Genomic DNA, 14,837 nt, shown 5'->3' on the forward strand with positions numbered 1-14,837 from the left:
TTCTTCACCATCTCATATGGTGTTTTTCCTTGCTTGTTAATTAGTGTTGCATTTTGAGTAAAACAAGCAGTCTGCACAGCTTCAGCCCAGAAATAGGTTGGAAGCTTTGCTTCTTCAAGCATTGTACGTGCAGCTTCAATGAGAGTTCTATTCTTCCTTTCAATAACTCCATTTTGCTGTGGAGTTCCAGGAGCAGAAAATTCCTATTTAATTCCATGGTTTTTGCAGAACTCTTCCATTATCAAATTCTTGAACTCAGTGCCATTATCACTCCTTATGGTTTTCACCGAATTTTTGACCAATTTATCCAGATGTTTGACATGATCAATCAAGATAGATGCGGTTTCACTTTGTGTATGCAAGAAATACACCCATGTGTATCTGGTGAACTCATCTACTATGACCAACGCATATTTCTTCTTTGCAATAGACATGACATTCACTGGACCAAATAGATCAACATGTAGTAGATGATAAGGCTCAAGAATTGATGATTCAGTCTTGCTCTTAAATGAAGATTTTCTTTGTTTGGCCTTCTGACAAGAATCACAAAGGCCATCAGGAGCAAATACTGATTTTGGCAGTCCTCTCACAAGATCTTTCTTGACCAGCTCATTTATATTATTGAAATTTAAATGAGAGAGTTTCTTGTGCCAATTCCAGCTTTCTTCAATTGATGCTCTACTCATCAGACAGATTGCAGAACCATCAGTACTTGTTGAAAGCTTAGCTTCATAAATGTTACCACGCCTGTATCCTTTCAGAATAACTTTGCCTTTAGATTTACTCACAACTTCACAGTGTTCTTCAAAGAAATCAACATGATAACCCCTGTCACAGATTTGACTTATACTCAGCAGATTGTGTTTAAGTCCTGAGACCAGAGCTACTTCTTTAATGATGACATTCCCAAGATTGATATTGCCATATCCCAATGTTTTTCCAATGTTGCCATCTCCATAAGAAACACTTGGGCCAACTTTCTCCACAAAGTCTGATAGCAGGGTCTTATTTCCAGTCATATATCCTGAACATCCACTGTCCATAACTAGAATATTTTTCTTGTTGCCCTTTGTTTCAGCAGCTTCAGAACTGCTCTCAGCACTTTCTTTATCAGCATTTGCCATCAAAGCATAGTTCTCCTCACTTTCAGAGTCTGAGGTGTTTGTCCATCTTTTCTTCTTTGTGACAAGAGCCTTGCCTTTGTCACCCTTCACTTTCTTGCAATCAGGAGATATGTGGCCTTTCTCACCACAGTTATAGCATTTGACATTGGTATAATCTCCTCTATCAGACTTTCCTCCTCTGCCCTCAGATCTTCTGAAATTCTTCTTATCAGAACTTGTGCCTTTCCTGGAAAATTTCTTTCCATTCCTGAACTTCCTGTATGCAATCTTTGTGATCCCTTTCACCATAAGAGCACACAGCTTCATCATCTCCTCATCAGCATCAGTCTCAGGCAAGCTTTCAGAATCTGAGTCATCATCACTTTCAGAACTTGATGACTCAGTATCAGACTTTGTGAAAAGAGCTTTACCTTTGTCTTTCCTTGAGGTAGCTACCTTGGGGGATTCTTCTTCAGCCTTAAGAGCAACTGCCCTTGACTTTCCTCATTTCCTCTTACTTCTTTGTTCTATCTCAAGTTCATGAGTCTTGAGCATTCCATAAATTTCATCAAGAGTTGTTTCATCAAGATTGTAGTTGTCTCTTATTGTTGTTGCCTTCAAATCCCAGCATTCAGGAAGAGCTAACAGGAATTTAAGGTTTGAATCTTCAAGATCATACTCCTTATCAACCAATGACAAATCATTCAAGAGTTTGAAAAATCTATCATATAAATCAGTCAATGACTCATTAGCTTTTGAGTCAAAGTGTTCATACTCTTGAGTAAGTATTGTCTTCATGTTCTTCTTAATTGTATCAGTTCCCTGACACCTTATTTCCAGAGCATCCCATATCTTCTTAGCAGTCTTGCAGTTAATTACCCTGTTTGACATTTCATTATCAATGGCACTATGCAGTAAGTGTCGTACCTTAACATCCTTAGCAATTGATGCGATATCTTCAGCAGTATAATCACTCTTCTCCATTGGTACGGTCTTTGCTGCTTCACCTGCAACTGCAACAACGAGCTTGGTTGGTTTGTGAGGCCCTTCCTTGATTCTATCAAGATATTCTGGATCTGTTGCTTCCAGGAACATGGTCATCCTTACCTTCCATATGGGATATTCAGATGGTCTCAGTATGGGAACTCTGATGGTCTCATACCGACTTTGAATTTGTGTCTTTGGTGGTTCTTCAGTTTTGGTAGGCTTAGTTGGAGTTTCTGTGTCAGACATGATTGTGTTTGGATCTTAAACTGTATGTGCTTTAACAGATAGGCTCTGATACCACTTGTTAGGTCACACACACTGTAGAGGGGGTGAATACAGTGTATAGTACAATCAAATCGAACTTCAATATCTCAAGTAACAGAAAACAAACTTTATTGAAACAATAAACTATGTTACAGTATGGAACTGTTACCTCTCAGTGATGAACAAATATCACGAGAGCTGCTAGGGTTACAATGAATAATCTTCTCGAATATATTAACACCTTTAGTGTAAACCCTATGTCTGTGTTTATATACTACACAGTTACAAAATAATCGCTAATTGATATGGAATATAATTCTGCTTCCTAAAATATATCAATCAGATATCTTTTCTTCCAAGTATTCTATTCTTCATAGAATTCCTTCTTCATGCATATCTCTTCTTATGTTTATCTCGATCTTCTTTCCTTTAATCAGCTACTGTCCTTATCTGAATGTACTTCAGCACTTAAGTTCTGATATCCATCTTCTGATGATTATCTCCTGATAATATAAGTACTGATATCCTTAAGTCCTGACTTCCAGTAAGTACTGATTTATCCTGTTTAAGTAAGATCTGAAAATAAACATAAATCATATTAACCATGACATTATCAAATATATCTAACAATGTCATCATCACCACCACAAACCATAAATCACCACCAGAAAATCATCATCACCACCCTCTCCGACCAACAATTTCACCCACCACCTATAAATTACCACCATTATACAAAAATCATCACCATATTCTTATAAACATCACCAAATCATATATTAATCACCACTTTCATCTGCTCCTAACTTCATCTTCTCGGACTTATACCACCGGCATCACCACCACCATTACCACCGTCTACATACCACCAACACCATTTACAAACCCTCCAGATCCGAAAATAATCACCAATTACACAACAAAATTACTGAAAATGAACTGAATAACATGCTACATGATTTGGAATCGAAACTATCCTTCGGGGAAGGAACAAAATACGGCTCAATCGCCGGAAAAATAATGGGGCTCCGGCCATCGATCGTTTTAGACGGGGAGAGAGAGAGAGGGAGGGAGGGAGAGGATCTGATTTTTTCGGTTTCAGCAGTGGTGGTTGGGGGCGATTGCGGTTGGTGGTGACGGGTGGTGGATGGCTGATGGGTGTGTTGGGTAGAGAGGTGGATGAAATAGATGAAGTTTAAAATAAAAATTAAAATGTGTGGTTGTGATTAGATTTAGGGATAAAAATGAGTGGCTGAGATTGAATCTCATATCTCATTTTAATTGGGGTTCTCATTTGAGTAACTCCCTATAATATAGTATAGATAGATAGTATAGATTGATAGATATATTTAATCAAAAAATGAAAAAACCAAAAAAAAATCAATGTTAAGAATAAATTGAACTTAATCCACCGCTACAAACGTACGAGGAAGTGTGAAACTGTGAATTAAAAATAGGCGAAAGGGGGCGACCACTTTAAACCCTAAAAGCACAATCTTAAAACCCTAGCTTCTCCAAAATGCCAATTAAGCTCTGTGACTCCTCCGATTCTGACGGCGACGACATCTCTAAAATCGAGATTAATCAGGAATTCGCCCGGCGATACGAGCATAACAAGAAGCGCGAAGATTTGCATCGTCTCGAGGAGCTTAAGAAGAAAGGAATCGTCGATGATGATAACGATGACGATGAAGAGGAAGACGATGAAGTTTCGGAAGATGACGGTGTTGATGATTTGGAGTATTTGGATGTTTTGCTTAAGGTTAGGAATAAAGATCCCATTTTGAAAGATAAGGAAGTTAAGTTGTTTGAATCGTATGAGGATGATTATGTGGAGGTGAAGGAGAAGGAGAAGGAGAAGACGAAGGCGAATACGAAAGTGAAGCCGATGTATTTGAAGGATGTGACGGCTAAGCATTTGATTGAGGATGGTGCGGAGATGGGAGAGGATGATTATGAAGGAGAAGAGAGGAGGAATGTGAAGAATGTGGTGGTTAAGAGTTATGTTGAGGAGCAGGAGGAGTTGAAAAAGCCGTTTTTAGACGGAGAGGGGGAGGGTGAAGAGGATGAGGATGGGGAGGGGTTTTTTAAGGTTAAGGAGATGGGTGAGGGGGAAGAGGAGGATGAGGAGGAGAATGTGGAGGAGGTGAGTAAGAAGTTGGATGAGTATTTTGGGGAAGATGAGAAATTGGATGAGAATGCCATGTTTCTGAAGGATTATTTTAAGAATAAGATGTGGTTGGATAAGAGTGATGAGAGGAAAGTGGTTGAGGATGAGGTTGAGGTGGAGGAGGATGAGGAGGAGGTTGAGAGGCAAGAGGATTACGAGAGGGAGTTTAATTTTAGGTATGAGGAGAATCCGGGGGATAGGGTGTTGGGACATTCGAGAGTTGTTGAGGGGTCGGTGAGGAAGAAGACAAATGCTAGGAAGTTGCAGAGGGAGAGGAAGGAGGAGAGGATGGCGCAAGCAGAGTTTGAGAGGAAGGAGGAGTTGAAGTATTTGAAGAATTTGAAGAAAAAGGAGATGACTGAGAAGTTGAAGAAGATTAGGGAGATTGCGGGGATTGGGGATGGTGGGGAGTGTAAGTTGGATTTGTCGGATTTGGAAGATGAGTTTGATCCTGAGGAGCATGATAAGAAGATGAAAAAGGCTTTTAATGATGATTATTACAAGGCGAATGATGCTGACCCGGATTTTACAAGTGACGGAGATGAAGAGGGGGAATTTGAAAAACCTGATTTTGATAGGGAAGATGAGTTACTCGGGCTTAAGAATGGTTGGGATGATATGAATGAGTCGGGTGACGGGTTTAAAGCTGCAAGGGAAAAGTTTTTGAAAAAAGGAGGGGTAGTAGAAAAGGAAGAACAGGTGGATGCTGTTGAGCATAAAAAGAAGAAAAAACATAAGATGTCTGCTTTAGAGGCAGAGGTAGTTAAAAAAGACTTGGATGAGTATTACAAATTGGATTATGAGGATACAATTGGCGATTTGAAGACACGGTTTAAGTACAGACCTGTTAATGCTAAAAGATATGGAGTAAAGACAAAGGAAGTATTATTGTTGGATGACAAAGAGTTGAACCAGCATGTTCCTTTGAAAAAAATGGCTCCGTACAGGGAGAAGGAATGGAAGGTCCCTCGTAGCAAGATAATCAACTGGAAGCTGAAGATTAAATCACTTCTTGAAGTAGAGACGTCAGATAGTCAGAGAACTCATAAGAGGAAGTATAGAGATGACGAGACATTTAAAGAAGAAGAGGAACCACATCATGAAGAATCAAATGGCGATTTACAGAATTTGTCAAAGAGTAATAAGAGAAAACAACGTCAAGCACCATTGAAGTTATCAGAACCAAGGCTTATGGCATATGGAAAAATTCCATCCAAATCCAAGAGCAAGAAGCAAAATTAAACATTCAGAGTTAATTCAGTCATGTATACTGTACAAGGTATTATCCTCTGACTAGCACTTTATTGTTGTGCTAATATATTTTTACCCTACAATCACATACATCTAACATCTGCATTTGCTTTGCTGTCCCGTTGATGATATCAACGACCTTTTCACATGTCTTTCTTCTATATATATAGATACATTGCATACTCTCTGTCATGTCTCATGTGTGCGTATGTGTTTTCCATTTAATATTGCAGATCTTTAGTTTTTTTTGTGTTAAAGTTAGTGTCTTGTTAGTTTTACAATAACAAACCCTGATGGAGCAGACCAAATTTCAAGCCGTGAGGCTTGAAAGTGTAGACTTATGAAGTGCAGTTCAACTAGATATATTTCGAGTCCTCATTTAATACCAAATATTAAAGCTGATGTGCTTGCTTCGTCCACAAGTTTATGATCTATGAAATCGTTGCATTAATCGAAAAATGAATTGTTTTAGCTTTTTCTAATAATGTGTATTAGTTGAAACCCAGGGAATTTCAGATTTGACAGAAGCACCGCAAAATTAAAGAGCTTGACTGGATTCTGGACCTGTCATCTTTCATCAGTGTATGCTTAGGTATGAATTTTAGTTTGACATTTGCTAGGCATTGTATACTAGTTTTAAATTCCCATTTTCAAAACATTTATATAGAGCCTCTGGTAGTTGCATCTTACTTTGGTGATTTATGCATGTCCTAAATTATTTTATACATCTGATTCCTGTGATTTTTTACTTTTGAATATTCTCCTGGTAGTTTGTATATTGTTGTAGGTTTTGTATATTTGTATTGTTTTCCTAGAGGGCTTATATGAAGCGTTTTAGTAAACAATCTGATTCCTGTGATTTTCAAAATATTGAGATGCTGGTGTTGAGACATGTTCAACTTCAGCTTTAAGTATTCCCACATTTGGTTAACCCCCTATCTGAACAGAATTGTAACAACTCTGACCTTCAGTTCTTAATAAAATTATGACCGGCTCTAATTCCTATAGCAAAAATCTCGTGACTTCTAGGTGAAAGTGGCCGATGACAATATTAAGTTCACTTACTGAGACCAAGGGCCAAAGTGGTTAAAACATATGTGGTTAGTGGTTACATTCTTTTTCACCTGGTGTGCAACAGAACCTGCTTGCCAAGTAGTTCAAAACTACCGACTCTAATCCACATATACAGGATTCACTCTTAAAATTATTATAAGCAAAAGTAGGCAGTCACAGTCTGTGTCACATGGTGTTCAACCAACTACAGAAATTGCCGCCCTAATGGCTCAAAACTACCAGGTTTAATACACATCCCGATTCACTCTTCTTTATAGCCTGAAAGAAAAGTAATGACCTGGTGATGGTATTAAAACCAATGCAACATACATGTAGATTTGGTTCAGAGCTAACGTGAACATTATGCGTTGTCTGATTATGAAAATATAATTGCAATGAAATGTACAGGGCTTCATTTGCTTTTTGAAATAAATATAGGGAAGTTGTCTTATCACTTTATCAGCGACGAAGACGACTATAGTATGGCTACAATGATACCAGTACCACTTGCTAATTTGATATAAGAAGCTGGTTTTGTAACAATGGTGTACTATACAACATGAGTATTGATCTCTTTCTGTAAAGCATAAATGTACATGTGTAAATTGGCTCTATTTAGTAATACAAGGTATCTTTCCATTGTTCAGGAGATTTTTTGCCAATGTGGAATTTGAATTTGGACACTGCTGAAGAATGAAGACTGCAGTCTAGAAGTCCAGAAGTTTTATTCTCGTGCTGTTTTACATTCAAAATTTAGTAGTTTAGTTTTCGTGATATTAGATTTTAATTTATTGTGTAACTTTTAAATTGATATTAGTGTTGTGTTTGCTATACAATTTTTTTCAATAAAATATTGGGTGTACTGTAACTACATTTTCAAAAAGAAAAACAGAGAGCATCATCTATATCGAATTATCGAACCCAGATGGAGCAGACCAAATTGCAAGCCGTGAGGCGTGGAGTAGGCTTATGAACTGCAGTTAAACAAGATACAATATTTCGAGTCTTCCATTTAATACAAATATTAAAGCTGATGCGTTTGCTTCATCCAAAAGTATGATATATGAAATCGCTTACCAATTTTGTGGTATAGGGGTCAGTCGAATACTTTTTTCTCTTAATAGTATTCATTTGTAAGTCAAATTATCCCGCAAGCTGCCTATGGACCACTTGATGTTCATTGTGCAACAACCTGCCTAAGATGTTGCAGACTTTCAGAATGCGATTTTTAACCCTAACCCACCAGGTATGTGTGCCTTTGAACTTCTATGAACACCAATGTTTGATGTTATGTGACCATTAAGTTTATGTTTTGTTGTTTGTTAAGATGTACTGGGCTCTGTGGCTGTGGCTTTGTTTTATTATTCCTCAACTATCATGCTGGTATGATGTAATAATGGTGACGGCTTAATAAAATATTTAGAAGTAAACGCTTAGGTAAGATGTAGAATAAATTGTAATATATTCAAGGACAAGCACGCATGATCTTGTTTTTATAATGACTAGTTAAAATACACAACTGGGACAGATCAGAACTCAGATTCATGCTTTTAGGCCCCTTGGATGATGTTAGCATTCTGAATTATTCCTTCTTTAGTTAGGCAACCAGTCCGTGTCTTTAAGCGATACAATAGAACTAATTTCAAAGGCCAGAGTTGAATTCAGAGGCAGAAATGAAGCCAAACAGCTAGTTAGACCACATTAATAAAACTGTTCTATTTTAGCCCTTCTGTTCTTTCTTGGTATTTTTCTTGATGGCTTTCTTCATATTCTTTCTTTCTTTTTCCTTTTCTTGCGCTATTGTCTCGGGGATTTCGTGGTCGGAATTTCTATACCCAAATTTTACTGCTTCACACTACAAATTTATTGATGGTGGAGGCAGTTTTTTATTTTCTCGCAATGGATCGTTTAAGGCTGCAATGTCTAGTCCTGGTACTCAACACACAAGATACTACTTTTGTGTTATCCATGTGGTATCTCACAACATTATTTGGTCTGCAAATCGTGAGGCACCTGTTTCAAACTCCGGGAATATGATTCTAGATTTTGATGGTATCAAGATCATTGATGAAGATGGAAGTCTAAAATGGTCAACTCCGTCGTTGAAGTCATCCGTATCAGCACTAGAGCTAACTGATACAGGTAATCTCATCTTGATGGATAAGTTTAATGGGACTCTGTGGGAAAGTTTTCAATATCCAACAGACACGATTCTGATTGGACAGAACTTGCCGATTGGGACATGGCTGTCCAGTGCTAAAACAGACGATGACTTGTCAACCGGTGACTACAAGCTTTTAATTACAGTCTCCGATGCCATTCTGCAGTGGCAGAATCAAACATATTGGAAATTGTCTATGGCAACAAAGGCTTATACAAATTCAAATTACGCAGTGGAATATATGGCTGTAAACCAGACAGGTCTTTATCTGCTTGGTCATAATGGATCGGTGGTTGTAATTCAGCTAAACTTGGTGCAGTCTAAATTCAGAATGGCCAAGTTGGATGCATCAGGCCAGTTCATTATCAGTAGCTTTTCTAGTGCCGACGGAAACACAGATTTTGTTGGGCCAATTGATCGATGCAGAATTCCTTTTATCTGTGGGAGTGTTGGCTTATGTACAGATGATTCTCAATCAGGGGCTCCTCTATGTTCATGTCCGTCTAACTTTAAAGCTGGATCTTCGAAAAGTACTAATTGTAAGCCAGGCGATGCTTCTTATTCTTTGCTAGTTTCTTGCAATGGAACCAGTAACAGCACTAAGCTAAATCCGTCTTCATTGATATCATATTTAAGGCTTGGCTATGGTACCGATTACTTTGCTAATGATTTCACTAACCCTACCAAATATGGTGTGGACTTGACCTCTTGTCAAGATCTGTGCTCAGCACGATGTTCTTGCTTGGGTATTTTCTTTGGAAACTCATCTGGATCTTGTTACCAAGTTGAAAATGTGTTGGGATCTTTCAGGGTGACCAGCTCAAGTGAAAATGATCGCTTGGGATTTATCAAAACTGTCGTTGGTCCTCCCACAAGAGATGGCGACGATAATGGTTTTAGTGGTCAGTCGTCAAATTTTCCTATCGTAGCTTTAGTGCTCTTGCCATCTACTGGATTCTTTTTGTTAGTTTTATTAGCCTTCCTTTGGTGTAGACGATCTAGAGTCTCCACCACAGGAAAGGCTAAAATCAACCGGCCAAGCTCCCCTTCCGAGGATATTGATGCCTTCTCTATTATGGGATTGCCTATGAGATTTGATTATGAAGAGCTCGAGAAAGCCACTAATAATTTCAAGATTAAGATTGGAGCAGGTGGATTTGGCACAGTATACAAGGGAACTTTACCTGACGGAACTGTGGTGGCAGTCAAAAAGATTACCAACTTGGGCTTGCAAGGCAAGAAGGATTTCTGCACAGAGATAGCAATAATCGGAAATATTCACCATGTCAACTTGGTGAAGTTAAAAGGTTTTTGTGCTCAAGGAAGAGAACGCATGTTAGTTTATGAATATATGAATCGTGGTTCCCTGGACTGCACTCTCTTTGGCACTGGACCAGTCTTGGAGTGGCAAGAAAGGCTTGACATAGCCCTTGGTATAGCACGTGGACTTGCGTATTTGCATAGTGGATGTGAACATAAAATTATCCACTGTGATGTCAAGCCAGAAAATATTCTACTCCAAGAACAGTTCCAGGCAAAGATATCAGATTTTGGACTTTCAAAACTTTTAAGTCCTGAACAGTCCAGTCAATTCACAACCATGCGGGGTACTCGTGGATATCTTGCTCCTGAATGGCTTACTAGCTCTGCAATCTCCGATAAAACTGATGTTTATAGTTATGGTATGGTACTACTTGAACTTGTGAGCGGAAGGAAGAATTGCTTGTCTCGAACACGAAGCCATAACACTAGCGATGATAATAGTAATGGTGCTCCCTCGTCATCTTCATCCACCCAAGGAATTATGTACTTCCCACTGTTTGCGCTGGATATGCATGAGGAGGGACGTTATTTGGAACTTGCTGACTTGAGGCTAGAGGGTCGTGTGACTAGTGAACAAGTGGAGAAGTTGGTTCGTGTGGCATTATGCTGTGTTCATGAGGAGCCAACACTAAGGCCAAATATGGGTAGTGTAGTGAGTATGTTGGAAGGCGAGATCCCTCTTTGTCAACCAAGTCTGGCATCCTTGAACTTTTTGCGCTTTTATGGCCGAAGGTTTGCAGAGTCTTCCGCTGTAGAACAAAGCAGTGGGAAAGACAGTGTGACGTTATTTCCAAAAGAAGATAATTCGCGTTCTAGAGCAAACAGTGCCTCTAACACTTATTTTTCATATATCTCATCACAGCAAGTCTCAGGTCCAAGATAGGCTTGAACGTCCGAGTTGTCATAGCGTCACACTATTGAACATGTAAAATTTGTACAAGTAGGCCCTTTACCAGAATGATAACTTCATACTTCCTCCATCAGATGCCAAGTTCTTCTCATCTTGGAGCAAGTGATTAGACTTGAGTTATAGTTTTATACAAGACAGTTGTCTTTTCATACATCAATTCCACTTTAATGTTCTCATGTTTGATTGGATATGGGTTCAAGTTTAATTGTTAATTCCATTTGTTTAGTTTTGATTGACAATGAAGCATCTCCTTTTCATAATATAGGCTAACCAGCCATCCACATTCATCACTTGTTAATTTTGTTATATAATATGTTGCTATTTTAAGCCTATTCCTATAGTATTGCCTTATGCGCTGCTACTTCAGTATCAGTCTTTAAAAATGTATTCTGTAGCTGATGCAGTGACCCTTGAAGCCTTCAATTTCTTAGGAAGCTAACTTTCGGAAGTAAAATACTTAGTTGCTTGACATAACTTTTTCGGGGAGGAACAATGGAGCACCACATCTGATGTAGCAGAATGGTAGTTTGGAATTTGATCAGCTATATGCTAATTAGTGCATGATGGTGCTTTTAAGCATACATTATTAATTCATTTGAAATTTATTGATCTAGTCGCAAAGCGGAGTAAAATTAGATTACCGTTTGGTATTTTTTTTTAATTTATGCCTATTTTGCTTTGTTATAAAAATCGGCCGATTTTTTAAAAATCGCCGATAAATCGCTCAAAAATCGGTCAAAAATATTTGTCAGATTTGACCGATTTCCGATAAATCGCCGATTAATCATTCGATTTTTTAAAAATCGTCCGATAAATCGTAAATCGGTACCTCAACCGAATAGTTCCGATTTCCGAAATCTGTAACACTGCATTTTGAGATATAAAATATAAAAATAATGTTTTTGAGAAGATTTGATGGTGAAACTAATACACTTCTTGCAAAAGCTGAAAACAACTTTCTCCAAAAGTACGGAGACATATTTTTGCTAACAACAGCTTTAATCAAAAGCGCTTCCGGACAACAACTTTTAGAATTTACTAAAAAAATGCTATAACTGTCTGCAACAGCAATCCCTGTAAAACAAGTGTTTTATTGCCCTTTATAGTTGATGAACCGATCTTTTTTAAGATTATATACTTTTTAAAAAAATTAATTTAAATTGAAATATTATATTTGCTCATTTAATTTTTTTAAATGATATGATTTCATGATAAATATATTCTTCTTTTTATATGTTCATGATTATACTCCCTCCTTTTTTAGTTTTTGACGCATTGACTTTTAGCATATTTTTTAGGTGCTTTAGTTAAAATTAATATATATATATTTTAAATTTTTTTGTGAATTAAAATTTTAATTTTATATTTTTATTTACAAAAATAAAATTTAAAAAATGTTAATTTAAACTATAAGGTCAAATCAACTAAATTTGTGTGCCAAAAGTCAAAGTATCAAATATTAAAAAACAAAGGGAGTACTATTTATCCCGGTTAAAACAAAATTATCATATTAAATCAGGTTTAAAAAATTAAAATAAAACTAAAAATAATTAGTTGAATTTTGTGGGTATAACTAGTCTCAGGTTAAAACACAATAATCTAAACTCTTGATTCAAGATAAAGTGAAATTAATACCAGACTAAACATAATTCAAATATTATTGTGCCAAACTAAAACTTAATTTTTAGTTAAATTATTATCATTTTCTGTAAAAACACGTAAAAATATCAATAAAATAATTTTGTTCGATAAGTATGATTATATTTTTCAAATATCTGTTATTAAAAAAATTCATGAACATATGCGGGTATTAAAACATTTATCATGAAATCATATCATTTATTGAAATTAAAATGAGCAAATTTAAGATTTCAATTCAAATAAAAGTTTTTAAAAATTTATATAATTTTAAAAAAAAATTGTTCCTCACACGGGTTTTAAACTAGTTGATTCTCTAATTTACGGTTGATTAAATCTCGGGACGCATGATTGTATATCCGGAGGGGGCCCAAATTTTTGTAACTAATTTTCGTGTATAATTTAATAAATAAAGAAAATATAATAGTAAAATACTACATATCTTTCCATTCATGATTCACCACATTTTTATACATTTTTATCTTGTGTGTACTATATACATAGGTTATATATTATTTATTTCTACCTCCTAGTCTATGCACCGATCTTTATCTTAAAACCCTAGCTGAATTCTCCTTACGACTATCCTTCACTCTTTAATTTTAGTTAATTAGGATGGCTAAAATAGCTTTTCAATTGTATATTATGACCTTTATTCTCACCGCTGATAATAATGTATAAGAAATTAATTCTATTCGGGATAAGTTTAGGGTGACCAAGGCCCCGTCCAAGGATAGTCCCTGCATGTCAGCTTGAGAAGAACATATTCAATAACAAAGAAAGTACATTTATTGAAAAAGTTATTGAGATGCGCTGATTTTAGCACTGGAGATGACAATCTCAACTGTCACAAAGTTACGAACATGTAATGAACACCATTGATATACAAAGAGATTGTATATTTACATATTAAAATAAATGATTAAAGAGAGAAAGAGATGAAATTACAAAGAGAGAAAACTACAGTGAGAACAACAATGAACACCTAGAAGAGTATATAAATTGCAGTCCTTATCTAAAAGAATGGTAACTAACTTGATAGTCAATCTTCGTACTGCGATATTGACTTGCTTTCCTTTGATATTGACGTGCAAAACGTAACTTGGAGCGCAACAAAGTGAGTTGAAAAGAGGGCAATGCATTCGTAAACATATCTTTCGGGTTAAAGAGCAGTTCGAACATGAGCAAGAATAATGAGACTAGCCTTAATATTGTCACGAATAAGGTGACAATCAATTTCAAGGAGTTTCCTAGAAGAACACAGTATCCATGAAATACCTCCTTAATTCATGACAATTGAATTTTGCATCTGATGGATATGACATAAGATCCAACACAACCAGGACTGTTGTCATTTTTTGCAAAATGGGCATTGGTGAAAGTACTATTAGTACTGTTGGTATCAGCAAAGAGAGGAGGAGGTATACTAGTCTAGTATAGTCCTTAAACTTGGATGGAACAGGCTTGGTTATAGATCATCGAGAGGATAATTGTTATTATGACCAGGAACATTAGGATCATGTATCTCATTAGTTGATACAGAGTATCAGATATTTCATTCACATCATCAATAATAACAGATGGAATGAACAGAGGATAGTCAGAGAAAAGTAAATTAGGATTAGATGAAAAAAGTTTATTACTAGTAATGGCTAACATATTATAAATTAAAAAAAATTATTTTCAATAAATAGTACATCTATAAAATTGTAACACTTTCTAGTATTAAGATGCATTAGTCTGTACCCTTTCTTGTCAAAAGGATAACCTAGAAAATGATATTTAGGTAAGCAATGTAACACAAGCACTCAAAAACTTTAAGATGTTGATTATCAGTCAACTCATTGTAGAGAAATTCATAATGTGATTTAAATTGCAACCGTTGAACTATTAAAAGATTAATAAGGTGCACAATAGTCAGAATCCAATCTCCCCGCCCTAATCATTTAGGAATATATGTTTGATACTTAGCTA

At 36.4% G+C, this 14,837-nt stretch overlaps 2 protein-coding genes across 3 annotated transcripts; both read left to right on the forward strand.

Annotated features, from left to right (window-relative positions):
* The first annotated feature begins 3,764 nt into the window (after positions 1 to 3,764).
* On the forward strand, positions 3,765 to 7,529 carry LOC141712655 (uncharacterized). Of its 2 annotated transcripts, XR_012571636.1 has the most exons (3): positions 3,766 to 5,806; positions 6,285 to 6,370; positions 7,479 to 7,529. XR_012571636.1 is itself a non-coding variant. In XM_074515667.1 (1 exon), exon 1 carries the CDS (start codon positions 3,877 to 3,879, stop codon positions 5,767 to 5,769), a length of 1,893 nt encoding a protein of 630 aa, XP_074371768.1. In that variant the 5' UTR covers positions 3,765 to 3,876; the 3' UTR covers positions 5,770 to 5,773. The 2 variants fall into 2 exon arrangements, 1 of the variants encoding a protein (XP_074371768.1); XM_074515667.1 differs by lacking the exons at positions 6,285 to 6,370; positions 7,479 to 7,529 and having other exon boundaries at positions 3,765 to 5,773.
* Positions 7,530 to 8,585: 1,056 nt separating this feature from the next.
* On the forward strand, positions 8,586 to 11,500 carry LOC141712654 (G-type lectin S-receptor-like serine/threonine-protein kinase At5g35370). Its single transcript, XM_074515666.1, has one exon. It carries the CDS (start codon positions 8,586 to 8,588, stop codon positions 11,196 to 11,198), a length of 2,613 nt encoding a protein of 870 aa, XP_074371767.1. The 3' UTR covers positions 11,199 to 11,500.
* The last annotated feature ends 3,337 nt before the right edge of the window (positions 11,501 to 14,837 follow it).

This window comes from Apium graveolens, chromosome 3, assembly GCF_009905375.1.
Source record: "Apium graveolens cultivar Ventura chromosome 3, ASM990537v1, whole genome shotgun sequence".
NCBI lineage: Eukaryota > Viridiplantae > Streptophyta > Magnoliopsida > Apiales > Apiaceae > Apium > Apium graveolens.